The 26,609-nt window shown below is 51.4% G+C and overlaps 1 protein-coding gene across 2 annotated transcripts; it reads left to right on the top strand.

Moving 5' to 3' along the window:
* LOC121934885 (alanyl aminopeptidase, membrane) lies at nt 1–26,609 on the top strand. Of its 2 annotated transcripts, XM_042475795.1 has the most exons (23): nt 1–215; nt 2,393–2,611; nt 5,392–7,640; nt 10,393–11,291; nt 11,576–11,718; nt 12,380–12,519; nt 12,699–12,825; nt 13,142–13,296; nt 13,760–13,873; nt 14,719–14,862; nt 15,390–15,455; nt 15,862–15,927; nt 17,999–18,168; nt 18,335–18,411; nt 18,753–18,892; nt 19,750–19,805; nt 20,790–20,937; nt 21,546–21,637; nt 22,221–22,331; nt 23,039–23,206; nt 23,849–23,986; nt 24,117–24,198; nt 25,986–26,609. In XM_042475795.1, the coding sequence occupies exons 4-23, from the start codon at nt 10,606–10,608 to the stop codon at nt 26,133–26,135; spliced, it is 2,973 nt and encodes a 990-aa protein (XP_042331729.1). In that variant the 5' UTR covers nt 1–215; nt 2,393–2,611; nt 5,392–7,640; nt 10,393–10,605; the 3' UTR covers nt 26,136–26,609. The 2 variants fall into 2 exon arrangements, with proteins under 2 accessions (XP_042331729.1, XP_042331730.1); XM_042475796.1 differs by lacking the exon at nt 5,392–7,640.

The following is a 26,609-nucleotide window of genomic DNA, read 5'->3' as shown; positions in this document are numbered from 1 at the left end:
TTTCGAACTCAAGCCTTAGAATGAATTATGGGTGGGAGGGTGGAGAGGTATTTCTAGTGGCTTCTCCTCCTTCCTGCTTTTGTCCACAGGCTTTGAGAAAACCACTTTTAAAAAACGATGGTGTCTCCTGGCTTTGCCTGATGGTGGCGCCCCTGACCAAGAAGCAAGCCTGTGGAGTTGCAGTATGTTCGAGAGACAGGCAGTTCTTTTGCAAGGTCGGTGGTTGGCGGGGCAGGAGGGAAGAGCCAAGGATGGGTTTTCTCTGACAGCAGTGTGCCCAGCCTTGTGCCTGAGTGTGCCGGCTTAAGCAGTGCTAGTTAAGTGGGGTGCAAATAGGATAGAGGGCAGCCCCCTCATTCCTCCCTCCCTGTGAATGTATTTGTGTGCAGCCTCAAGAGCAAATGGGCAGGAGTCCTATTAGATGCTCTGCCTCAACTGCTATCAGGATCTCTGCTCACCTGGTGCTTGTGTCTCTCCACAGTAATTCTCAGTAGGATGGCACAGCATCGAGGAAGAGGAACAGGCATGAGGGGTCTGCCCTGTGTTCCCCCCTTCTCTGCTGGTGCTTTGTGCATACAATTCTGGCAACTCTCAGCCAGTCCTGGGCCTTCAGTTTGATTGTGGTTGGATTTGGAAGCAAATGCCTGGGGAATGGAGTGGTTCACCACCACTGCTGGGACTAGTCTGGTGCTATGCCAGGAATGGGAGCCCTCAGAGTGCTGTTTCTTGAATGAGGGGACGATCTTTAGAGCAAAGAGAGAGGCCTGGTTGTGAAAGCAGGGAGAATCCCTTCTTTCCCCCTGGCTGTGCTGCAGGCCACCCTCCTTCTCTTTTCCGGCAGGGGGTTTCCCTGGCAGCCCCAGTCTGGGCGGCTGGAGAGGCAGGGCGGACTGCCAGGAGGAGGAGGAGGAGAGGCCTCTGCCTTCATGCCAAGACCATGAGCAAAAGCCCTCAAACAAGTGGAAAAGATGAGCACTCATGCTGGCTTTGCATCATTTCACTAACCTGAAAACTTATTCACCAGAGGGTCAAAGTGTGTGTATTGATAACATATTCCCAAGTGTGTATTAGACCGCAAAACAAGCAACCCTGCCAGGCAACCCACATGTGCCATCACAAAGGCTGAAGAGCAGAGGATCAATTGAGAGCATAGTTGTTTCTGTCAGTTTTGAGCTGTAGTGTCACATGCTGCAAAATGTTTTAGAACTGAGCACATTTGGCAGCTCAGGTCGGCCTCTTACATCTCAGCTTACAAAAAGAAAAGGCTAGGCTCATCTAGCAGCAGAGGTCTTACAAGGCATATTTGAATTTGTTTATGAGGGTTTTGAACTGCCCTGCCAGATGCTTTTGTCCTAGAAAAGAAAGCTCTGCTCTTGCAAAAGCTTGTTTTAGGGCCAGACTACACCTTCCTTGAGTCATCCCTCTCACTTTGAAATGACAAACCGCAAGCTGCGTTTTGCCCAACTGAAATACTGTTTGCAGTCAATTGCACCTTGAGGGCAAATAACTGGTGATGGAGAGAGGTTTGGTTTGCAGGAACTGGTGTGGGCCCTCAGTCTGCATTGGAGCCCTTTAGCTAACATTTTCTATAAAATAAAAACTAGTTTGTTCAGGAATTAGTGTTTGGGAAACTGGTGCAAGCTTTCCTTGAAAATCAGAGATGTGACGATCCTGGAAATACAGCACATGAAGGCTCTAGACCAGAATGGGCAAAATATGGGGCTAGATGTTCTTGTACTGAAACTCCCATCTGCTTTATTAGCCAGCATAGATAATGGTGGGAAACACTGGAAGCTCCAGTCCATCACATTTGGAGCTGTGTATGATTCTCACTTGAATGTTAAACTTGAGTGTTGGAAGACAGATGTAATTGATGCCAGGCTGCAGCACTAGTACTGGTTGCTTTGACCATTGACAGCCATTCTCTGAGCTATTCCTCTAGAGGCTGGGCAAGGTGGAAAGAGGAGGCCCCTTTCTGTGGACCATTAAGGCCCTGCCTGTGACCAGTCACTTTCTCCCAGATCCATTCCCTCTCTAACAACAGCTGACAATAGTCCCCAGCTCCTGTTAGGAATGGAGGAAACACCACAGCAGGACAGCAGGCTGGAGAGGGCAGGCAGGTTGCCTGGAAGGTTGGCCAGCAAGCCAGCTAGCCACCAGCTCTGCAAGCTCTTCTCAAGGTGGGCCAGAGACGATGGGGGAAAGGGGAGCCCTCTCAGTTCATCTAGCCTTGCTCACTCAGCCATGGTCAGTTGGTCAGTCGGGGATGAGGTGTGTGCTGTCCAGGTTCAGTTCCTCCTTCCCACTGGGCTACTGTGTGGGTTGGAAGGAGGAAGTCCTGGCAGTAGTCACTGGCATGTTGACTGGCTTCTGACTACTCCCCTCTTCTCAGAAACCACTGGAGCACTCTGTGAACCAACCAGTCCAGTCCAAGGAGGTGATTGCCCAATTTGATGGCTCAGACTGGATACCCTGAAGCCAATATCTTTCCACAAAACCACTCTGTCTGCTTCAAGAGAGCCCAGCTCCTGCTGCCTCGGTCATCCAGTGTCGTGGATCTGGCTGCCCGCTTGCCCAGAAAGGCTGCTGGTTCTTCCTGCCCATTTGCCAGGTAATGCTGGGGGGTGAGAAAGGCTTGTGTGGCTGACTGTCAGGATTGAGTCTGTGGGGAAGGGGGCTAGTTAGCAGCTGAGGAGCAGGATACAGTCTGGGGGGTTGTGTGTGGAGAGCCCGACCCCCAGCCCATCTCCCACTCCCCGGGTCCAGGAGTCCTTTGCAGCCCACACCTGCCTTCTGGAGCAGCCCATGCACATTTCCTTCCTTCACTCAATAGGGAACACACCTTAAGTTGAAAGGATAAGGGCCGCCTTGGTGGCTGCTCCAGAACTCTGAAACTTCCTTTCTATGAAGGTTGGGTCGGCTCCTTCCTTGTCATCCTTTGGTCGACAGGTGAAGACCTTTTTGTTCCAGCAGACTTTTAGAAATTGACTACTTTTGACAGCAAAAGGGATTTTCCTAGAGGGCTGTTATTATCTTTGATTTTAAATGATTTTAATTTTAAGGATAATTTAAAACTGTTTTCAACATAACTTTTTGCATGTTTTTACCAACATGTGTTTTTAATTTGCATTTCTTTTTATCTTGTAAGCTACCTTGGGTCCCAGTTTTCAAAAAAAGCGGGATACAAATGAAACAATAGGTAGAGCTTTCTTTAATGGGTGATTGGCAGGAAACATTACCTGGGCACAGAATCCTGGGGACACCTGGAGTTGGGGGGAGGAAGACCAGTGGCCACCCTCCCTCGCTCTCTTGGCACATGCAAGGCAAGGAACGCACTTGGAAAAGCTACTTTTTTTGGACTAAGACACCTTGAACCTCTGTAGTTGGCATGGCTAGTGGCCCCAAAAGAGATAATGTTTCTGAAGCCCTGGCCATCTGCTTGTTGGCGCCGCTAGCGTGGATGCCTGCCGTGGCCGAATGAAACCTCTCTCTGGCTGAGGCCCTTCTCAGCTGGGACACCCAACCATCTGTGACCCTGAGCAAGGGCCCATAAAGCAATCCAGCAACAATAATCCATGCTGCCTGTCATGCTTCCTGGATGAGGACCTTGCCTTGGGGAAAGGCTTCGGGGAATGCCTGCTGACTCAGCCGGGTGGGGCTAGCTGTGCCCTCCAGCGCACCCAACCAAAGATTGTGCCAGGGCTGTGGAAATGACTGGTTTTGCCCCAGAAAGCAGGGGCATCTCACGCTAAGTAGGCTGAATGCATCAGCAACGTCTCACTCAACTGCCCTACCTATGGAGGTTCTGACTGTCTGGGAGATTTGGGGGCATACATGGATGGTTTCTCCCCATGTTCATTTTTTTCCTCTCCTGCTGCCCCTGTGCATTCCCAGACTCACTGCTTCCCATTCTAGCTGATGTGGGAACCAGCAGAGTGTTATCTCAATTTGCCAGTGACCGGCACCATATTTGTGCCCATTGGCTACAACCTGCTGGGAATCATGCCAGGGTCTGGCTGCCAATATCAGATGGACTGGCTCCAGGCCACAGACCACCAGTGGAGTAAGTCTGGCTTGGATGGCTCCTATTTGCAAGGGGCAGGTGTTCCACACCAAGAAGAAGGAAAAAGCAATTAAGCTTTAAAAACATTAATTGTATCCCAGACATGTATAGACATACCAAATTTTTATACATATAAAATTTTAAAAGTGGTTCAGATAAAATTGCCAGCCTCACCACAACTCCATGATCATTAAAAGATGCTGCAAAATCCAAGGAGCCATTCAGGGAGGTGCTGCTGCAGACTCTTGTCAGCTTTGCCCTATTTGGGGAGGAGGGAAAGGGATCCAGGAGCTCCCAGCTCCAACCCAGGCAGGCTGGCAGCTTCTTTTTCGTCCCCAGCTTTTCCATCACTACAAAGGGTCAGAGGAAGGGGAGGCTAGTGGTTTTCCTGCTGAGACCTTTGCCCATTGTTGTGGTGGTGTGTTTCTTGCCTTTCTCCCATCACCATCTGGAAGGAGAATCTCTCTTATCTACTGGGCAGAAGACACCCAGGGCCAACTTCTTGCCCACCTGCCTTCTTCCTCCTTGTTATCTTGGAGTGCTGCTCTTCCTCCCAGAAGTCTTCCCAGTCGTGGCTGTTCCCCTTTCCTTCTAGACGCTTCTCTCCCTCCACCTGCGGTGAGCATGGTGCTTCTTTCTCTCAGAAGGGCCCTTCTAGCAGACTGCCTAGGGCCGAGTCAGCCTTCTCCGGAAATCCAGGGCCTGGTTGGCCTCTCTCCGGACCACCCGCCCCTTTTCTCAGCTTAACTCCTGGCCTTCCAGAGGCAGAGGCCTTGCAAAGGAGCAGCCAGGGTGCACCCCTGGCCTTGCTGTCCTGGCAGATTAGATCCTTTTGGGGAAGGATGCAGCAGCATCTTAGAATCACAGAACCTTAGAGTTGGAAGGGGTCTCATGGGCCATAGAGTACAATTTCCAGCCCCTCACCCCCCATCACTCAAATGCAGGACCTCCAGCTAAAGCATCCCCAGAAGCAGGGAGCCATCCAGCTTCTTTTGGGAGATGTCCAGGAAAGGAGACTCTACCATCTTTCTAAGAAATTGGTTCTGTTGCTGCATCTTTCAAACGGTCAAGCATTTCCTTCTGATGTTTAGTCAAAATCTACCCTCCTGTCACTTCCAACCATTAGCTGTCCTATCTTCTGGGACAGCAGAGAACAAACCTGTCCCTCTTCTCTGGGACAGCCCTTGAGATATTGCAAGAGGGTCATCATGTCCTCCCCTCATGCTGAACATGCCCAACTGCCTCAACTTTTCCTCATAAAGTTTTGTTCTCCATGCCTCCTATCATCCTTATCAGTCTTTTCTAAACCTGCTCTGACTTGTCTATAGCCTTCTTAAAGTGACTCACCCAGACTACAGGAGTCTAGATGAGGGCTGAACAGCTCAGAATATACTGGGGATAGTCCATCCCTCGACATTTGCCTGCTTTGCTGCATCATCACACAGCTATTTATCTTATGATCATCATTCATCCCAGGATCCTTTTCACACATACTGCTACTCAGCCAAGGATCCCTCATGCCGTAAGTATGCATTTGGCTTTTGTGGCCAATATGTAGAATTTTGCATTTGTCTCTGTTGAACTCTAGTCTTGAGTTCTCACCCAGCTTGTAATGGTCTGGTACCTACACATGGCAAGAGGAAATAGGGCTGGATGTCCCCAGCAAACTGTGGATCCCTCACCTCAGGCCCCCAGTGATCTCTCCCAAAGGATTTCTATAAATGTTCAAATGGCAGAGAGACTGGATGGCACCTTCTGGGATGCCACTCATGCGAGGGAATTCTCATTTCTGGAAATCATCCTGCATGTAGGGTTGGAATCACCATTCAACCAGCTCCACGGCTGGATGGAATCGAAAGCCACCAAGAGGAGGCCAGGATGTCCTTGGTGATTTCATTTACATAAATAACATAAAACCAAGCAAATGAGGAAACTTGGTGGCTGAGTCTGTTAACTTAGAAACTGAAACTCAGCTAGAATTCTGACTCAGCTTGAGGTGGGAAATGGGACTGGGAGGGAGGACAGAATCATGCCATCAGAGTTTGGAAGAACTGATGAGTCAATGGGGCTGCCCCCTCCCCCCCATTGCCTGTCATTCACTTGTACAGAGGTTGGCAGGCAGGGAGGAATCTGGACAGAGACCCCCCACCCCTCTAAGAGAGGCAGCACTTCCTCAGCCCTTGTGGTTATGTTCTGCCCATTTCATGATGTGCCCATTAAAGACACACACAGCAGAAAAAGCACATGAAAGCCCCCCTCCCCACATGAGAAGGGGCAGCGCAATGTCTCAAGAGCACAGGTGGGCAGAAGCTTCAGCTGGGCATTGATGGGAAGTTTGTGGTACAATGGGCAGCGTTCCTATGACTCCCAATTGTCAACATTTCCTTGCTAAAAATAGAAGATTTGAGGAAGGTCCAAGGGCATCTCAGTGGACTGGCATAGTGGCTCAGCTACCTCTGATGTCACTGCTGCTTCTGTAGCTCTTCTAGCCTTGCCAAGGGCTTTTTCATATTGTGTTCTCTGTCAGCACATCAGTCCTTTGATGCTGAGTGCTATTATCCCTGTTGATGAGATGGCGGCCCTTCCCAGGTGGTCATCTTTCCTGCCTGCCAGCAGAGACATGTAAAGAAGTGCTTCTGCTTCTCTGCAGTTGCTTGGGATGGGAGAATGGAGTAGAGCATCTCCCTTAGCTTCTGGCTCCACATCCCTGGTGCCCCCTCTCAACATGGAAGGGCCTGAGAAGCCTGGCATGAGCCAGAGCATTTCTAGGGAAAGTGTGAAGTGGGCAAGGAGAGGCATTGGGTGCCTGTTCCTGCCCCAGTGGGTGAACTGGAAGGAGCGATGCCACCACCAAGAGGGCACTGCTCAGTGGCCGTGTTAATAAAATAAAGTAAGATAGAGAGTGGCCGTGAAGATCAGCCAGGGATCTCGCTTTCGGCCTTCTTCCAGGGGCGCTTTCTGCTCCTTCCATGATGCTCATCCTCCCACAAATGTCTTCCAGATGTGATTATTCTCTGGCGTCTGGAGGGGAGGGGGACTCCTTCTGTGATCCTTCTGCATGTGCTGTGCGTGTGGCTGGAGTTGTGGGGCTATGTTTTAAGGCCCAGCAGGAGGCCCAAGCATGTATGCTGGGATGCGTGATGGAATAAGCACAGTGTGAGTGTCCTGGCCAGAGGCGGCATCCATGGCAGCACCAGCATCATCTTCCTGCCTGGTGACCACCTTGGCACATTTACTCTCCCTTGCTGTCAGGCCGTGTGCCATCCTCACAGGTCCGTCCGTCCCTTGCTGGGCCAGCAGACCAAGAGTTAAGCTAGCAAAGGATCAGTGTGGGCCTGGCGACAGACAGACTTCCTTTGGAGCTTTGGAAGGAGCCCGCTTTCCTTGTGACCGATCGGGAGGGAGGGAGGAAAAAAAAGGAAGGAAGGAAGGAAAGAAAGAAAGAAAGAAAGAAAGAAAGAGGGAGGAGGAGGGAGAGCCCTAACGGAGGAGGAAAGAGTCCGAGGCGGAAGGGAGAGACCCGGCCTGGCTGGGAATAAACCAGCCCCCATCACAGCCTGGGAATGGGGCCGGAAAGGTGAGTAGCCACTCTGTCCCTGCCGCCCGCCTGTCCGCCCCAGCCTTCCAGGAAGAGGAGGTGGAGGGCCACTCTTCTTGTGTATGGGGCGGTGTGTCCTCCTCAGTTGGGTTTCAGGCCTCTTCCACTCAAGACAAAGGTTGGTCCCTAATCCAGGGCTTGTTATCTATGCCCTCCACCCATTGTGACCCTTAAATAAGCTTTGCCCCCACAATACATTTTAATCTAAGATACTTCTTAGATGTCCCGATGGGGCATCTCAGTACTTTATTAGCGCAGCGATGCAACATAAGTGTTTGGGGGAATGCCCTTCCTTGAATAATGCGCGCCTGATGTTGGATTGCAACTCCTAGCATTCCTCATAATTGGCTGTGCCTGGCTAGAAGGGCTGATGGTTAGCTTTCCAGTAACATGTGGTGCTGCCAGGTCATACAGGAATAAGAAACTGAAGTTGCCCCCAAAACTAGACCCCCTGGTTCCCCATGTGACAGGCCATGTCCAGCCTCGTGTCTCGTTCTTATGCCAGTCACTCTTAAGCAAGCACCTCTGCTAGCAGTTATATTCTTCCCGTGCCAAGATGTGTTTGTGTAGGAACTAGTGTAGGTGTTTTCTATCCCAAAAGAAGCTTTGAAGCTCCTCAGGACAGAATGCAGTTCTCATGACCTGCACGACCTTTGCTTGAGGGGAGCTGCCAGTAGCTTTGCTTTTTTGGTGCAAGTGGGATGCCCCTTCCCACCCCCGAGAAGTGTGAGCCCCTGCCAAAATAGCCATGATAAGGGGATGGTGATGGGTTATCAGGTGTGAAGCTTCAGCCTGAAATGGTTCTGGTGAATCTTGGGGGGAGGGATTTATCTTTTAAAGCATGAGATGAGAGCATTTCCTTGAGCGTGGGGGAATAACACTTTTTTTGGACTGCAGCTCCAAGAGCGCCTCAAGCAAGTATGCCCAGTGAGTAGTGCTGGCCAGCGGGCCCTGTGGCCTGAAAGTCCAGAAAAGCAGCTTCTCCTAGTACTGGTAGTTCCCATTACATAAAATGCCCCTTTGGACTAGCTCCAATGCATTTTCCAAGAGCATTGTTTAAAATTAACACGTCTGTAATTCAGTTACATCGAATGAGAACGGACACTTTGCTAGTCTCTGGCAATGATGTTCACACAAGGGAGAATGAAGAGGAAGGAGGATCTCAAAGGCAGCTGTGAAGGAGGCCAAAGTCATCTGTGGGCTTTTGCAGGGACCTTGGAGAGGACAGAGTCCTTTCTTCTGCCCAAACTGGAGGGCAGGTGAGAAACGGGGGGCTTTTCATGGAGCAACCTCTGTCAAACTGCAGAATGTCCTGGAGCAAGTCAGGCCTGAGGACACAAGAACTGGATGGGTGTTAGCCGGAAACCAGATGAGAGTTTTTGGTTTTCTCCATTTCGCTGCTCAGGAGGGTGGGGAGCAGCGGGAGCAGGTCAGTTTTCACAGAGGAGGGCTGGAGGGGCAGAGACAAATGTGAGAGGAGAGCAATAGTTTGGGCATCACCCTTTCTGGGGGAAAAAAGTTTTCCTAAGTACAGTAATGACATAAATAATTCCCAGTAAACGCATTTTAATTTTAAAGCATTTTGTGAAGTTTCCAAAAAGTAAGTGTTTCTAACTATTACAATTTCTGCATGCAATATAGGTGTGTAAACCAAATAAGAGTGACTAACTAAGAAGGATACACATATTTTGCAAGCCACCCAGCTAGAAGAGTTTGAACTGTTATTTAGTCATGATTTCTCTGCAAACTTGTAGAGATATTGTCCCATTGATATTCCTTCAAATACATTACCTACAAAAGCCAAGAGGACGATATTTGCCGTTCTCTGATGGCGCATGGGGTGCCTGTTTGGTGTCAGCATTTTCCTATGAAGCCATGAGGGCACCAAAAGTGAGTTCTGCAGCATAGAAAGTGTACATGCATGGAAGGCTTCCCTGGACTTGTGCCATGCTTTAGTAAATTTGTGAAGTGTTCATGCTGGGGGGGGGGTGTCTCCACAATTCTACCCTACCCTTTTCTTTGGATGCCTTAACTGCATTTCTAAAATGCTCAACTACCTCCAGCCCTGCCACAGTTTCCCACTGCTGATGCAGAAAGGACCCCATTGAGAAAAGCAACACTGGAAGCAGACCTAGGGTAGAAAGTTGGTGTTGCCATCTGGTTATCTGTTTGGGAGTGTGTGTGCGTGTGAGAGAGAGAGAGAGAGAGGAAGGACTCCTGACACTAAAACCAAACCAAAGATCCCATCCCACTGTCTGATTCTGTGATCTCTGCCAGTTAGACCTGGGGAGAAAATTCCTTCCTTGAGCACCCTGACTCCAGTGGTCAGTTGTCCCCTGACCTGGGCAAGACAAAACTAGGCTCAGGCCAAGTCCAATCCCATCCCTCTAGCCACCCACTAGTCAGCTACTGCCTTGACCCTGCATGGCTGAGCTGGTCTGGGGTACAAGGAATCCCAGAATCCCAGCATGGAGAAGGTAATGACAACCCTTCCTGACTCTGGAACTGACCCCTCTTTTACCCAGCGGTGGTCTTGGCTGAGAATAGAAACCCAAATCCTCTGCTGCCCTGTTCTTCTGGGCCCTTTCCTGTCACCCCAATCCCAGTCACAGGCTTGAAATCTGGCACCCTTCTCCCAATACTTAATAGGATCTAATCTGCTCTGAAGTGGAAGGAGAGGCAGGAGGGCTGCCCAGGCTTTGGAAACCACTAACTGCTTTTTTCCTTGCAGAGAGGACACCCAGTGCCCCATTTGCAATCATCCAACGGGGCAAGGGAAGGGGAGCAGCAGCAGCAGCCTCCGCTCACCTCTCAGCTGTTTAATAATTGACTAGCCAAGCCAGGCTAATAAATCTCCAGAGCCAGCATATTAAAGGCCAGTGGTTTCTCAGACAGCCTTCTTACCGCAGAACCCCCTCCTCCCTGGCCGGCACCTGCTTCAGCCATGGCCAAAGGCTTTTTCATCAGCAAGACTCTGGGCCTGGTGGGCATCGTCCTGGGATTGGCCGCTGTGGCCACAATCATTGCCCTTTCAGTGGTCTACTCACAGGAGAAGCAGAAGAATGTTTCCGTCTCCAATGCAGCCACCACCGCTAGCCCCACGGCAGCTACTACCAGCCCCACAACGGCAGCTACTACCAGCCCCACAACTGCTGCTACCACCAGCATCCCTGGCACAGTGCCAGGCACAAACACTGCCACCACCATGGCTGAGCCAAATAACCCCTGGAACCAGCTGCGGTTGCCCAAGACCCTGGCGCCCAAGAACTACACAGTCAGCCTGCGGCCCTTCCTGACTCCAGATGACCGGGGCCTCTACGTCTTCCATGGGAACAGCACTGTCCAGTTTGTGTGCCTGGAGCCCACGGACCTAATCCTCATCCACAGTAAAAAGCTCAACTATACCAGCCAGGGGGAATTCCTCGTCTCCTTGAGTGGCGTGGACGGTGCCACGGCACCCCTCATCGCGCAGACGTGGATCCAGGAGGACACTGAGTACCTGGTTGTGCAGCTCAGGGATCCCCTCGAGCAGAACAAGTCTTACGAGCTGCACAGCATCTTTGTGGGGGAACTGGCAGATGACCTGGCCGGCTTCTACCGCAGCGAGTATCAGGAGGATGGCACTACCAAGTAGGTAGACAGGAGGGTGGCCATTGTGGACATGGGTGGGGAAGACCCTGGCTGGAGATATGGTCCAGGAACAAGGTAGAAGATAATGAAAAGCGTTTGGGAAGATTGTTGTGCCCACCTGAGGAGGAGGAGAAGGAGAAGCTGACAGGAGGGGATGAATTATCCTGTCCAGCTGTACCTCCTGAACCCCACCTGGCTCCCTCAGGTGACCCACTTGACTGGCCTCGGGCCACAGAAAAGAAACCAGCTTGTTTCTTGACTGGTCCCCCTCCTCTTTCCTCCAGGGTAGTGGCCACGACACAGATGCAAGCGGCTGATGCCCGGAAGGCCTTCCCCTGCTTTGATGAACCTGCCATGAAGGCCAACTTCTCTGTGGTCCTGATCCACTTGTCTGACCACGTGGCACTGTCCAATATGCCCGTCCAAAGTAAGAGAATGATGGGAAAAGAAGGGTGTATGGGAGAAAGAGGCACCCCTTTGGGGCGGGCAGGGCCCATGACAGAACCCCACTGGCTCCTCCTGACCTTTAACAGCTGCTAGAGCATAAGTGGGGAGTATTTGTCATGTTTAACATATTACTAGAGTTTGTTCCAGTTTCTGCTTTCTGTGATTGGTGTTTTATCGATGAGGAAATGGGGATGAGAGAGGGACTTGGCAGCGATCACCCAATGAGGCTTGTGTGAATCCCTGAGACCTGGGTTCAAGTTGTTGCCCTGTTACCACTCTGGCTGTTTGGATGGCTGAGACTACAATCCTGTACTAAGCCTTCTGTGAGGATGCCCCACTCCACTCAGTCCCTCCTGGAAGTGGTAGTAATTGGGTTATTGGGATCAAAACTGGAACAGGTCTGATCATATTATTGGGGACACTTTTGCTGTACAGATATCCTCTGTGCTAGTTCTCTCTGAACATTGTGGCTTTTGAAGCCACCTCAACCTCAGAGGAAGACAAGGGCACATCCCCTCTGAATTATAAATCTGGCCAGGGAAACTGTGTCCCAGGGCCACCATTGTTTATGAGAAATGATATGAAGGCACCCACAAAGACCCCCTTCTTTGCCGGCCCATCCTCTCCTCCTCTTCTTCCAGCTACTGAGCAGATGACACTGGAGGACGGGAAGTCCTGGAACAGGACCACTTTCCAGCCCACCCTCAAAATGTCCACCTACCTGCTTGCTTTCATTGTCAGCCAGTTTGACTATGTGGATGCCAACCAGAATGGGACACTGGTAAGGGGGAGGGGCCCCATCTCTTCCCTAGAAGCCTCAACATCTCCCCTGCCCTCCTGGGGACCCCCGCCCCTGGCCTGGTCTTTAAAGAAGGCGTCCTCCTTGAGACCTTTCTTCTGGGCCTGGGGGACAAGGAACCCAGCCACCGGCCCGCCTGAGCTATCCCTGCCCTCTTCCAGATCCGGATCTGGGGCCGCCCTAAAGCCATCGTGGAAGGCCAAGGCGGCTATGCCCTCAATGTCACGGGACCCATCCTCAGCTTTTTTGAGAGACACTACAACACACCGTACCCCTTGAGCAAATCAGGTAGGTGAGACGGGGTGCGGAGGAGGGTCTGGCAGTGACCAGCATGGCCAATGGCCAGTGGGGGCTGGAGTCCAACACTGTCTGGAGGACCACAGATGGAGAGCCACTGGATCTCAGCACCCAGATCTTCCTCTCCCTCCCTCTGGGAGCACCTGCAGGCTGCTTACCAACTCAGAGAAAGGGGACGGGTGTTTAAGGTGGGCTTAGGGTGGCTTGAGAGAAGACCTTTTCCTCACAAGAGACTCCTGCAGGTTACAGCAGAAGTTCACTGTCATGGTCCCAATCCCAACCTGCTCTCTTTTTCTTCTGCACACAGACCAGGTTGCCCTCCCAGATTTTAACGCTGGAGCCATGGAGAACTGGGGGCTGGTGACGTACCGCGAGAACTCTCTGCTCTTTGACCAAAACTTTTCCTCCATCGGCAACAAGGAGCGGGTGGTGACAGTCATCGCTCATGAACTCGCCCACCAGGTATACCATGGCTCCTAGAATCCCTCTTGAAATTTGGGCCCACATGAAAGGAGGTACTGCCCAACTGACCCTCTCCAGCCCCACAGGCTTTCCTGAGCAGCTTCTCCCCTGGCAGCTTGGTTGGCATTCGCCCAGATTGCTGCTCAAGTGCTCGGTCATAGTTCTGGAGGTGCTCTACACAGGAAATTCAGTTCAGGTTTCTGGAGGCAGAGTTGCACATGAAGTTGCTCCTTTTGCATGAATGTGGCTGCGCCTTTCATACACACTATGCATCACACATGGCTCACTGTTGTCTGGGACCATCTGTCACTTTGGTTCGGTGTGCAACGCTGCCGTTCAACACGGGTTCCACAACACACTCCATGTGCAGAGACAAGCCGTGCAACCCACAAGTGGGCTGTTGGCTGCAGTATCCTCTTTGCTGTTGGTGGCTGACCAGTCTTCCTTCTTCTCCTCTTGGCAGTGGTTTGGGAACCTGGTGACTCTCCGCTGGTGGAATGATCTGTGGCTGAATGAGGGCTTTGCATCCTACGTGGAATATCTTGGGGCCGATGCTGCCGAGCCTCAGTGGAATATTGTGAGTCCTCCTTGTATGGTGTGTGGCCAGAGGGGAGGATGGAAGGGGAACAATGGGGCAGGACTCTTGGCATGCTGTGGGCTGAGCTGTGACACAGAGCCAGAGAGAATCAGCAGCTGAGTGAGAAGGGCAAGGGGAGTGTGGCTGATTGGTAGGGAATTTGGGGTAGTGGTAGTCTTCTATTTGAAAACCCCAGATGGCTTTAAGATGACAACCCCACCTACCCTCCAAGATCCCTGGAAATTAGCTGTCTAGCAGTGCCAGGGCTTCTAATTCCCTTAGGGATCATAGAATCATAGACTTGTTGGAAGAGACCACAAGGGCCATCCAGTCCAGCTGCCATGCAGAAACTCTAAATCATAGCATCCCCAACAGATGGCTACCCAGGCTCTGTTAAAAGACCTTCAGGAAAGTATAACTGTCACACTTCTATGAAAAACCCACATGTTGCGTGGACAACTGCATTGGAGTGGGGAACTGGTCTGGTTCTCATGGGATACCTTCTGGCTGTGGAATGGTCATTCCCATTGTGTCACAGGGAGAGCTCTGAGGGCATGGTGAGCATGGTGGGCACACCTGCCCAAGGAGGGTGCAGTCCCATCATTGGTGGATCAGTGGACCTGGGCCAGTGAGGGCTGAACATTATGACAACCTGTGTGATCATAATGCTTTCTGAGTGACCTCTGGCCGTTTATATCCTCCAGTGCAATATACCCTGTAGGGCTGCTGTTATAGGGCTCAGAATGGGCTGCCTGCTACCAGTGTCCCTCTATGTTCATTGGAGGGTAAAGGGTGGGGGAATACAATTTGGAGAGTGTTTTGGATTCTGTGGAATTAATTTGCAGAAAGACCTGATGGTAACCAACGACATGTACCGCGTGATGGCCATTGATGCCCTGGCCTCTTCCCATCCACTCTCCTTCCGCGAAGAGGAGATCAACACTCCGGCTCAAATCAGTGAAGTCTTTGACGCTATTGCCTACAGCAAGGTGAGCATTTGCCAGGAGGGGTAGGGAAGGACCTGCTCTCTCTTCCCTCCCCCTGCAAACTGGAGCATGGTGGAAACATGATGGACTGATCCTGAACAATGCTGTACCTGCCTCTTGGCCGTGCAAAGATAAGATAAACACAGCAGCCCAATAAAATACAATAAAACAGCAATCTGGAAACAGGAACAGTGAAAACAATAGGGCATATTGTGATGTTAAAAGCCTGTCAAAATGCCTGGACAATTAAAATGTCATAGCTTGTTGCCTAAAAGAATTTTGCTTTGGTGCTGGGTGCATATTGCTGGAGAATTTTTGGGAGTGTTGGGCAGCCAGTTCCAGAGATCCGCAGCCAGAGTTATGGCTGGCATGGTGGCAAGGATGCAGAGATGGTGGTTGCATTCTGGCACAGCTCTGGCACTGCCAAGTCCTACCTTTTCTAGAGGATCCTTTGGGGATTGGGAGAATCCTGGACCTCCCCCTCTTACTCCCTGTCCCCTCACCCTTTTCTTTCTCCCTCATTTCTTCAGGGAGCATCTGTGCTGCGTATGCTGTCCGAATTCCTCACAGAGGAGCGCTTCAAGAGGGGGCTGCAGGTGAGGCCCTGGCCCAGGTGAGGGGCAGTGAGGCAAAAGGAGGGCAAAGAGGGAGGCCAGCGAGGTGCCCAGTTGGGCAGGCAAACCTTTTAGCTGGGCAGAGAACCCAAGCTCTTTTGCCCACCCTAACTGTAAGATCCTTGTGGCAGAAACTGTTCTCTGGGAATGCTGTGTGGATAATGTGGCAGCACCGGAGTGTCTAACACTTGCTGACTACGGCTGCCTTGCCTCTCTGCTGGCCCTCCTGCAGCCCACTGGTCCAGGGCTTGTGCAGGCCCATGATTTGGCCCATGTGCTCACCAGAGGCAATGAGAGCCCAGGTCTGTCCAGAGCCTCATTCCCTCCCAGGAGCTCAGCTCAGCTGCCCCAGGAAAGCTGCCTCACCTCGGCTGTCCTCTCTCCACAGTCATATCTCCATGCCTATGCGTACGGAAACACTGTCTATGACAACCTCTGGGAACACCTGCAGAAGGTAGGAGCTGAAACCCATCTGGGACAATGCCCCTGCCAGCCACTAAAAGCAGGCCCCAACCCCAGCTTCTGGGGGCTAGGCCCCTTGTTTCTCTGCAAGGTGGCAAGAGCGGGGGAAGAGGGCTTGCGTGAGTCTTTCTGCGCCATTGTCGTATCACGCCTGAACTCTGCTGTCTGCTGGGAAGCTGTAGTGCTGCAGTTCCAGGAAGAATTCTAAGTACCTCAATGAGCTACAAGTCCCAGGATCTCACAGGAGAGGGCCAGAACACTTTTGTCCATGTGTGGGCTCATCCTGCTTTCCTGGACATAACTGTCCACAGCTGTCACGTCCCTTTTTTGTGCATTTGGTGTAATTGCAACTTGCAATTGTAATGGTCCAGCTGGGAAGGAAGCTCTCTTTTTGCCTGGTTCTGCAACTTTTCAATGCCTCTTCCTGGTATCGTGCTGCCAGCAGCAGGCTGTCCCCTAGGTGCCACCTGTGCCAGTGCTGTTTGGTTCTTATCACCAGGAGGTCAACCGGGGCAACCACCTCTCCCTCCTGTTCCCCACCAGCACCATTTCCTTCTGCTGCTCGGGAAGGGGCCGATCTGCCCTCTCTTCTCCCCTGGGGTGTGCCCAAGGCTCCAGCTCCTCTTATCTCCCCTCTCTTTCTTCCTGCCTGCATCTGATTGCCCTTCGCTCCTCCAAGGCCACCATTTGCCCTGTCACCAAGGTCTTCTGTTGTTCCCGCAAGCAACTCTTCCTCTTGTTTTGGCAGGCCATTGACCTCATGGGGTGGAGAAGATTTCTCTCTAACTGCCCCCCCCCCACAAGTGCTGGTGTTTTATGAGACCTCCCTTTCCCTCCTTCCATAGGTGGCAGGTGCCAAGTGAGGGGATTGACTGAATGTCCTTTATGCCGGAGCTGGTTCCTTGCAGAGGGTTTTGGAAATGAGAGCGAGGACTTGGCACTCAGCTGGCTTCTCATCCCGATCTCTCTGCCTCTCTTCCCTACAAAGCCCACCTCTTTAGTGCAGCCTCCAATACCCCTCCCCACATTCTGAGTGTCCCTGGCCATCCGTGCCAGTCTCTTCTTCTGCTGCCTTTTGGTTGCAGATGAAACCAAGGTGGCCAGTTCCTTCTGGATGGATAAATCCATGCCTGCTTGAATGTGTGTGTGTGTATGTAGGGTAGGTGGGTGGTTTTTCTTCTTTGACTTTAGGTAGCCCTCAAAGTGCAGGAAATGCTCTTCAAGCCCCAACTCCTCCAGGGGTTTCTCTGGATCTTTTCTTAGTTCCTCTGGCCCCCAGCCCCTTCCCTTTGCCCTCCATGTGTTTAGGTGACCCTGGGTCTCAAACAGACAACTGCTCCATGGCTTGAGAAGCCACGTTTGGTGGGGAGGTGGTGGTTGTGTGAACAGGCTGAGTAGGAACTGGCATGGGCTACAGGTTGCCTTATGTGCCATCTCCAAGAGAGGAGGAGGAGGAGGAGATGGTGGTGTTGGTGATTTCCCATGGCTCCCAACCTAAATTTCCCCGCTGCATTTGGGACAGCTAAGTGTAATCTTTTAATTCTGCTCCCTGACCTCTTGGATCGGCAGTCTTACTCCTGAAATAATGAGGGATTCCAAACATTTCCTCCCTGTCAGGCCAGGGATAAGAGGGTTGGTGCGTTTTTGGTACAGTTTTTATTTGTATGTTGGGCCTTTTTTTAAAAACAAAACATCGTTGGTGCAAAATATGTGGTTTTCCATTCACAAAAAACAAGGTATATGTGCAAAACCCCAAGATGTTGCCCAGAAAGGAGGGTTTTGCGCAAACTACTTTCTTTTCTGCTCCCAGAGTATTGCACAGGGTTTATGCAAAAAAATCAAAGGGTTTTTGCATGCATGGCTTTTTTTTCCACCCAAAAGTTTTGAAATGTGAAAAATCTGACCCCAGTCAACCATGTTCTTGGTGTGTCAGGACACCCTTTCCTGCCCAGACTGGAACCACTGGAAAGAGTCTCCTTGCCCTCTGGGGCTGCTACGCTTAGCCTCTCTTAGCCTCCAGTTAATCCTCCATTGTCTTCCTCCTCCTTCTCCCTCTGTGGCAGGTGGTAGATGAGGATGCATTTGTTCTCCCTGGCACTGTCAAGACCATCATGGACCGCTGGACCTTGCAGATGGGCTTCCCGGTGCTGACCTTGAACACCTTGACTGGGGAGCTCACCCAACAGCACTTCCTGCTGGCCGACACGCCTGTCCAGCGGCCCTCCGATTTCAAGTAAGCAGGAAGGGGGCTGCTGTGGACTGTCTCATGAGCTTGCAGTTCTCTGGATGGGCAACTCTGTCCTTCCTGGCAGGGCTGCTTTTCCCCTTTTTTGGAGGAGGGTGGCAGCTTTTCCTGGGCATAGTCCCCGTTCTCCTCCTGATGCCCTGTTGTTCTTTAGCTACACCTGGATCGTTCCTGTCTCCTGGCTGAACTCTGATGGTGCAGGCGGCATGTACTGGCTCACGGAAACAACAGGTACATGGGCCTCTCTCCCTAACCCACAAAAGCCAAGGGATCCCTACTACAAGGACAATGGCTGTGATGGCCCAGGCCAAGAGGACAGCCTTACTTCTGTGGAGTGCCAGGAAGGGATGAGCCCATCATCCCCTCATCATTCCCTTGCCATCCAGTTGGAGTCTGGTCCTCCCTGGTGGTGTCCTTCCCTGGGCAGCTCAGGTTCCTCTGGCCGGAAACCCTCTGGGTGATCCAAGAGCCATTTGGGAGAGAAAAGAGTCTAACGTGGGCTGTAGCCCTCACTAGTGCACCAAGGGCCCCTCTTTATTTCTCTCTCTCTGTGTCTTACTCGCTTTCTGCAGCAAATGTAGCCGACTTTGCTACAACTGCTGACCCAGGCAAGTGGCTGCTGCTCAACCTCAATGTCACCAGCTATTTCCGGGTGAACTATGACCAGGAAAACTGGAACCGGCTGATGGAGCGGCTGAGTCTCAGCCACCAGGTAGACTGGAGATGGGGGTGGGTGGGACTGTCCGGTTGTTACCATTGGACTGCCACTCCCAGTGCTCCTTTCCCTTAGCTGTATACAACCTTGGGAGTTGTAGTCCAACAATACCAAGAAGTCGAAGGCTTTCATGGCCGGCATCCATAGTTTTTTGTCGGTTTTTCGGGCTATGTGGCCATGTTCTAGAAGAATTTATTCCTGACGTTTTGCCAGCATCTGTGGCTGGCATCTTCAGAGAATCGTTGCCTGGAAAGGAGTGTGTGTGTGTGTGTGTGTGTGTATATACACCCAGCTCCTTTCCAGGAAAGCATTCTCTGAAAATGCCAGCCACAGATGCTGGCGAAACATTAGGAATAAATGTAAATCTTCTAGAACATGGCCACATAGCCTGAAAAACCCACAAAAAACTATATACAGTGCGCCCTTGGCTTACACGGGGGATCCGTTCCAGACCCTCCCCTGCGTAAGTTGAATAGCGTGTAAGCTCAAGTCCCATTTGATTGAATGGGGCTTATGCTTGTGGTGTGGGAGAGTGCACGCGCCATGGGCATACGCACCATTCATCCTCCTGTCGCGTGGCTTCTGTGTAAGCTGGAAGCCGCGTAGGGGGCGCCTGCCTATAGCGTGGGCGCACTGTAATGCCAAGAAGGCCACACAATTCCAGGCCCTGATCCTCAGCTGGGCTGAGGAGACAATAAGAAGCTAGTCAGCTGCAATGGCAAGGATTGGTGGCTGGGCTGGTGCTGGGTTTGCTGTCATACAGGTGAAGAATTAGAAGTGACCCCAAGGGCCACTAATCCAGCCTCCCAGCTCCCAGGGCCCCCTGACCCACAGCTTCTGCTCTTCCTCCCCAGGACATCCCTGTTATCAACCGGGCTCAGCTTATCGACGATGCCTTCAACCTTGCCAGGTAAAAAGCTTGACTTCCTCCTGGCTCTCCCCATCTTCTGGGGTGTGTATGGATCACAGCCAGGATACATAGACCCTCACATGCATGTGCATTCCGCTCCCCCTCCCATGGCCCTCTCCCAAAAGCCCACCTTATTCTTTCTTCTCTTTGGGGTTATGCCAACCCAACCAGTGTCCAAGCGCTCCCTGGTGGGGGACAGAGATGCTGCAGGCTGCTCAGACAAAGTCAAAAGAGGAAAAGTGGTCCAGAGAAGGGATCTGGCTGCAGTGACAGCACTTGCAAGACTCCTTGATTCATTTTAGCAGGAGCCCTTGTGGACCCCAGTCTTCCCCTTAAGATGCACAGAAGCAGCTCTGGGAAAGCCCTCTGGCAACCCACCCTACATCAGCTTTGATGCTTAAATTGCTGCTCGTTTGATACTTCTTGTTTGCCTTCAAGTCGCTTCCGACTTATGGTGACAAGATTGGCAAGATTTGTTCAGAAGGGATTTGCCTTTGCCTTCCTCTGAGGCTAGGAGAATGTGACTTGTGCAAGGTCACTCAGTAGGTTTCTATGGTCGAGCAGAGATTAGAAATCTAGCCCATCTCTCAAACCACTACAGTATGTACCTGGGATTAATGCTCTCTCTCACACACACAAACACACATCCTTGTGCGAAATGCACATAGTGCAGTTTTCCTGAGGACTCATTGAGACTGACATGGTTCTTGTGAAAGAGATTAACAGGGAGACACACTTAAATTCCCATTCAGCCCCTTCCCCGCAAAATAACCCTGATTTTCAAGGACCGGGTGGTAATTCTATCTGAGGTCCAAGGCATGCTGCACATGCTCAGGTGTGCTCTCTCTTCTGCATGGTAGCTCCTCTGATTTTTGTTTATCTGGAAACATAAAGACTCTCTCCTGAACCATGGTGGGGGTGGGTAGGGTGGCCTTCCACATTTGGTTACTGAGCTCTGCCCCGCCCCCCATGTTAACTTTCCAGAGCGAAGCACACTAGCACCATCTTGGCCCTCAATACGACGCGCTACCTGGCCAAAGAGACGGACTACTTGCCCTGGGATGCTGCCCTCAGCAACTTGGGCTACTTCAGGCTCATGTTTGACCGTTCAGAGGTCTATGGGCCCATGAAGGTGAGCATTCCCTGTTCAGGGAGGCAGGCATGATGGCGGGGGGGGGGGGGGCTGCATTATCCAAGGCTGGATTAACAGTGGAGTAATGGGAGTAAATGTTCCAAGGCCCCAGTTTGCTGCTGCTGCATACAAATGCAATGCACAGCAGCCTGTTCTACTGGAAAGCTTTCTCTCTGTCTCCTTCCTTAAGGGCTGGTAGCATTTCCCACCCTTTTTGGCTTCATTTTCCAGCTGCAGAGCAAGAGAAGATACAGGGGGGCTTCAGCATCACTGCCTCTGCAATTTTGGTCTCTGTTTTGCTTGCTGGATGGGGGGGTCTATGGGTGGTAGAGTGATGCCCTGAGCTGCCCACTGTCCAAACCTGGGTGAGTTCTCTGGCCAAAGGAACAGTCTGCCTGCCCTGGGATTCCTTTACTTGTATTCCTTTTTGTCCCATAAGTCACCTGGAGTGCCCACTTATTATTATTGTTATTATTATTATTTATTTCTATAGCGCTGTAAATGTACACTGTAAATGTACAAATGTACCACTTAGGGGTGCATGAGACCAAGCACTGCTATGCCACAGCATGAGTTGAGTCCAGCCATGCTTTCTTTTCCCCTGACAGAAATATGTCCAGAAACAGATCACCCCTCTGTTCAGTTACTTCAAAAACGTCACCTCTAACTGGACCACCATCCCCGATGGCCTCATGGACCAGTAAGTCTTGTGGGAGAGTGGACACAGGTGGGGTCAGGACCTGGCTGGGATGGGTCATAGGGCCCTTTGCTCTGAGCCTTTTCCAGAAGAGGGGTTGGGGGTCGGGGGTCGGGGGTCAGGAGAAAGTGCAACCCACTTGCACTCCCTCCTGGCTCTCCTTCTTTTCTAGTGGGCAGAAGGGACAGCAAGGGCTCTTTATTTCCTCTATTGATTTTTATCTTTTGTCTTTTTAATGGACATGTTTCCAAAAGGTTTTGATTCTGTGGATAATTGTATTAGTAGTAGTAGTAGGTATAGCATTTATTGTTGTTGATAGATACCCTCAAGTCAGCTCTGACTGATGGAAAGACCTATTGGCTTTCTCGGCCAGATACCTTCAAAATAAGCTTTTAGTTCTGTCTTTGCAAGTACCTGTATCTGTACTGTTTTAACTCCTGTAAAGCTTTCTCGAGTCCCAGTTTTTGGGGGCAAGTGGGACAGCACAGAGTGAATAACAAAGAATATCTTGGGTTGTAGTGGACTTGCAGGGAGAAGGGATTTCTAAATGGCCTTCTGGCCTGTTCCGGTTTTCCTTCCTGCTCAGGTACAATGAGATCCTGGCCATCAGCACGGCCTGTTCCTACGGGGTCCCAGAGTGCCAGGCCCTGGCCACAGACCTGTTCAGCACCTGGAAGGCAAACCCTGCTGTGAACCCGTAAGTGCTTGCCTTGGCTAGTCTCTCCTCTTTAAGGGCCCTTGAAGGTGCCAAGGAGAGACGGAGAGGGGCTGCAGCCACTAACTCTTCTGCTCTAGAAAGGCAGCTTCCTTCTTTTGGTTGGTTTTACTTTTGTTTCGGGGGGGGGGGGGGGAGATGTTTTGATTGTCCATTTGTAGCCCTGGAGTGCCCAGGACACCCAGGAGTTGCCTACCCAGAGTTAGAGGATTCAGGTTCAGCATGTCCTGAAAGTAACATGGAGTCCTGTGGTGCCTTCAAGGCTGCACCATGTACATTGCAGATTTCCAAGTGGAAAAGCACAGGTTTGCCCTTCTGACTAGTTGCACAGGTGAGTGTGGCGAGCTAGTCAGGTCTTTGTAGCACTATTCAGTACTGTAAAGTGTTTCCTCCAGAGATCAAGCTAGCTCACTTAAGTCTCCTCTGAATATACCTTGTGGATGCTCAGGAGCCAGGTAAATGGATGTGTGTGGGGGGAAAACAACTGGTGCAGAATAGGCCAGAACAAGGTGGTGCCCTGGAGGGAACAGGTATTGCCATTCAGGACGCGGGAGACATTGTTGAGGCACCGTCCCTGGTCTTTTGGCCAGTTCTCAGATGTTGTCTTCTTCCTCTGGACCTCTACACGCTCCCTTTTGCTGCTGTCCAAGGCCATCCATCATCTCCTAAAGGCTACTTCTTGCTTTCAGGATCCCACCCAACCTTCGTTCCAGCATCTACTGCAGTGCCATCCGAACGGGGGGCGAAGAGGCCTGGGACTTTGCCTGGCAAATGTTCCGGAACGCCACAGTGGTCTCTGAGGCAGACAAGCTCCGTTCTGCATTGGCCTGTAGCCTGGAGCCCTGGATCCTTCAGAGGTGAGTGGCCCACTAGCCATAATCTGGCTCCTCCTCCTTCTTTTGAGCACAGAGGACTCAACTGGGTTGATGGGGCAGGATGGGGGATCATGCATGAGGTTTTGGCATTTCTTGCCTTTTCATTGCACCGGAAGAGCCTGCTGCCTGCTACCCACAGCTAGAGCATCCCTGAAAGAGGTGGCCACCCAACCTCAGTTTAACAGGCTCCAGCAGAAGAGAGGTCACCCTCCCTTGTGCAAATCCCTGCCTCTCCATCCTGTTCTGGGGGGTTCAACTTCCTCTCCTGAATTACTGACTGGAAGAGCTTTAACATCTAAATTATACTGGCTTTTTTGGCTACACCCCATTTGCTTTGCCCACCACAAGAATGCAGCCCCTTGAAAACATTTAGGAAATGAAATTCAGCTCAGGCTCCCCCAACTTCTGTGCTAGGGATGAGTAGGTGCCAACCCTACCAACTAGCTCAGTGCTGTGATTCCCAGACAGGTGAACTCTGCTCCAAGGAGGAAAATGTGGGGCTTGAGAGGACCAAGACCTGGGTTGAAAGGAGGAGGAATGAGGGCATGGCATGGGGGTGCAGCTCGCATGGGGTGGGCAGGCAGAGGATGCCAGTTCACAGATGTACTGCCACACTGCTAACAGATACCTTCAGTACTCGCTGAGTGACATGATCCGCCGGCAAGACGCCACCTCCACCATCAACAGCATCGCTGGCAATGTGGTTGGGCAGAGCCTGGTGTGGGACTTTGTCCGTGCCAACTGGAAGACCCTCTTCAACCAGTGAGTGTGGCAGGGGAGCATGTGGAGCAGGGGTGGGGTAGTGGGATCCAGGGGAGCCTGTGTGCCTGTCTGTCCAGACTGACTCTCTGCTTCCACCCCACCTCCTGCTCACCCCCGCCCTTGGCATCAGGTACGGCGGAGGCTCTTTCTCCTTTGCCGGCCTCATCCAGACTGTGACGCAGAGGTTTGCATCTGAATTTGAACTCCAGCAGGTAAGGACTGGGCTGGAGGCAGGGGGAGATGGCTTGGAGGGGACATCACTCATAAATGGGGAGGATTTCATTTGGTTTATGTCCCTCCCTTCTTCTAAGATTGTCCACAGCATAGATTTACACAGAGTGCAGTTGCAAAACCATTGATTGTAATAACAAAGCTTAAAAGGAATAAACAAACAATCATTAAATTTTAAATAAAGTAAGATTAGGGAGAAGAAGCCTGGGCCCTGTAAGAAGAAGGGCTTTTCTATCAAGGCATGCCCCTGCGAAAGTGAGGGCCACAGTTGCCCCCCATTGTGTGCCCACGTTTAGGTTTCTTCTCACTGCTGCTTTTCTCACCTTCCACTGAGCAATTCCATGCCATCCTTTTCTGCCTCCTCCTGCTGGACCTTCCTCTCACCAGCCAACCCTTCTCAACATCCCTTCTCCTGAACCAAACCAGTCTGGAGAGAGAGGTGCTTCTTCATTTTAGCTTTGGGAGTCTCTGTGCAGTTTTTGCTGCTTGCATCTTGTTCTCCACTTTATTCCCTGCTGTTGTTGCTTCTTCCCCTCTTTTCTTTCTCCTTCCAGACTTGGGATCCTCTCCTTTGACTATTCCTTCGTGAAGACCTGGATGGAGGTCGTCTTGGTCTTCTTGGCTTTCCTCCTCCTCTTCTCTCGCCTTTCCACATTTTCTCTGGGCCCATCCTGCTTTCTTAGGGAGTTTCCATCCCTTGTGTTTATAGTTTCCCCTGGGACAGAAGGGCTCCTTTTCCTCAGACGTCTTGCGCTTGGACACAGTCCGTGCCACAGCCAACCTGGCATAGCTGATGTTTGGCCAGAGGGGTGGAGGACGGGATGGTGGTGGACCGCTTATGGGGAAAGGGCTTTTAACACAGCACTCTATTGCCTGTATTTATCACTCTTTAATGGACATGCTTTTAGATGGGCTTTGACCTTATTGATAGCTGAATTATATTTTAACTTCTTCCATGTAGTTGGGGAGGTGAGGTTTTATCTGCATCTGTTTTAATTTTTGTAAGCTGGGACTGTGAGAAAGCTGGTATATAATTACTAAAATATAATATTATGACGTTGATGTTGGTGTGGATGGTGAGGAGGAGGAGGAGGAGGAGGAGGAAGGGGGGGAAGTGTCATGTTCCAAGTATTGTCAGTTACAGAAATGACGCTCCTTTGACTGTGCGGCATTATCTGACATTGCCGCTCTGATTCTGAGATTATAGAATCCAAATCACTGATTGTCCAGAATTCCAGTCAGGAATGCCTGGTAAATGCTGAAACTGAGATAATAAGGTACTGCTATAGAAAGGATGCAGCAGCATAGTTACTGACCCTACTTGGAATTGCCCATATTTCACCAATTCTGAGATTTTTTGACTGAATCCAAATAATTGGTGGCCCCAAATTTTAATCATTTAAGTCTGAAAGAAAGAGAAGGTGCAGTAGCAGTTTTCATATTGGCTTTAGGACTCTGGGAGACCAGAGCTGAACTCCTTGCTTGACCATAGAGCCCTATTGCATGACTCTGGGCAAAGTCACTCTCTCTCAGCCTCAGAGGAAGGCCATGCCAGGCCTCCTCTGAAGCCGTCTGGCTGAGGAAACCCTTATTAGAGAGGGTCGCCATCAGTCGGCGCTGACCTGAAGGCACATAGCAGGAAACAACAAGAAGTTTGTAGAATGTAAATCCTCCTCCTCTTCCTCATTGTCCTAATAATGATGGTGGGCATGGGTTGTGCTGCCATGCCAACAGGCTCTCCTCTTTTCCCTTCCCTTTTCGGTGGCAGCTGGAGCAGTTCAAGGCGGACAATGCGGATGTGGGCTTTGGCTCGGGAACACGGGCGCTGGAGCAGGCCCTGGAGAAGACCAAGGCCAACATCCAGTGGGTAGCGGAGAATAAGGGGCCGGTGAAGGTGTGGTTTGAGGCGGAGGGCTAGTAGGGAGGGGGCAATCCCTGCAGACCCCTCTCTTTCTTTCTGCCTCTCTGTGAGTGGGGGGCACTCTGTAGCTGGAGGGGTGTCTTGAGACATGCTTTGCAGGGCCCAGCTCACGGAAGGCGCCTCTTTAGCAGCAGCCACCACCTCTGCACCCCAAAGGCTTTGCACTGGCCTCAGGCACCCTCCTCTCTCTTGCTCCCTGCTTCCTGCCTTGCACCTGCCCTCTTCCCTCCCAGGGAGGCTGGCAGCCTCTTGGTTGTGGGGCACAGCTGCTTCCTCACCTGCGCCGGCCCCCTCTCTGCTTCCAGGATGCCATGCGCTGTGGAGGGCCTTTTCTCTGCCCGTTTCGGTGATTGTCTCAGGGGTCCAGGGAAGGGGGATGGATGGACTCTCCCCCACCATTGTGATATTTCCCACCCACCCCAAACCATCCAGAAACTGCCATGTAATTTTGCCCAACTTTGTAAATTAAAG

Source organism: Sceloporus undulatus, chromosome 6, assembly GCF_019175285.1.
Source record: "Sceloporus undulatus isolate JIND9_A2432 ecotype Alabama chromosome 6, SceUnd_v1.1, whole genome shotgun sequence".
NCBI classification, from domain to species: Eukaryota; Metazoa; Chordata; class Lepidosauria; order Squamata; family Phrynosomatidae; genus Sceloporus; species Sceloporus undulatus.
This window is presented reverse-complemented; position numbering and strand designations above follow the sequence as displayed.

What these genes read in the sequence shown, in the direction of transcription:
- LOC121934885 (XM_042475796.1), top strand. Translation starts at nt 10,606, where the DNA reads ATGGCCAAAGGCTTTTTCATCAGCAAGACTCTGGGCCTGGTGGGCATC. An exon ending in CCAACCAGAATGGGACACTG is followed by an intron (nt 12,520 to 12,698) that starts GTAAGGGGGAGG and finishes GCCCTCTTCCAG; the next exon opens with ATCCGGATCTGGGGCCGCCC. An exon ending in CTGGCTCACGGAAACAACAG is followed by an intron (nt 18,412 to 18,752) that starts GTACATGGGCCT and finishes CGCTTTCTGCAG; the next exon opens with CAAATGTAGCCGACTTTGCT.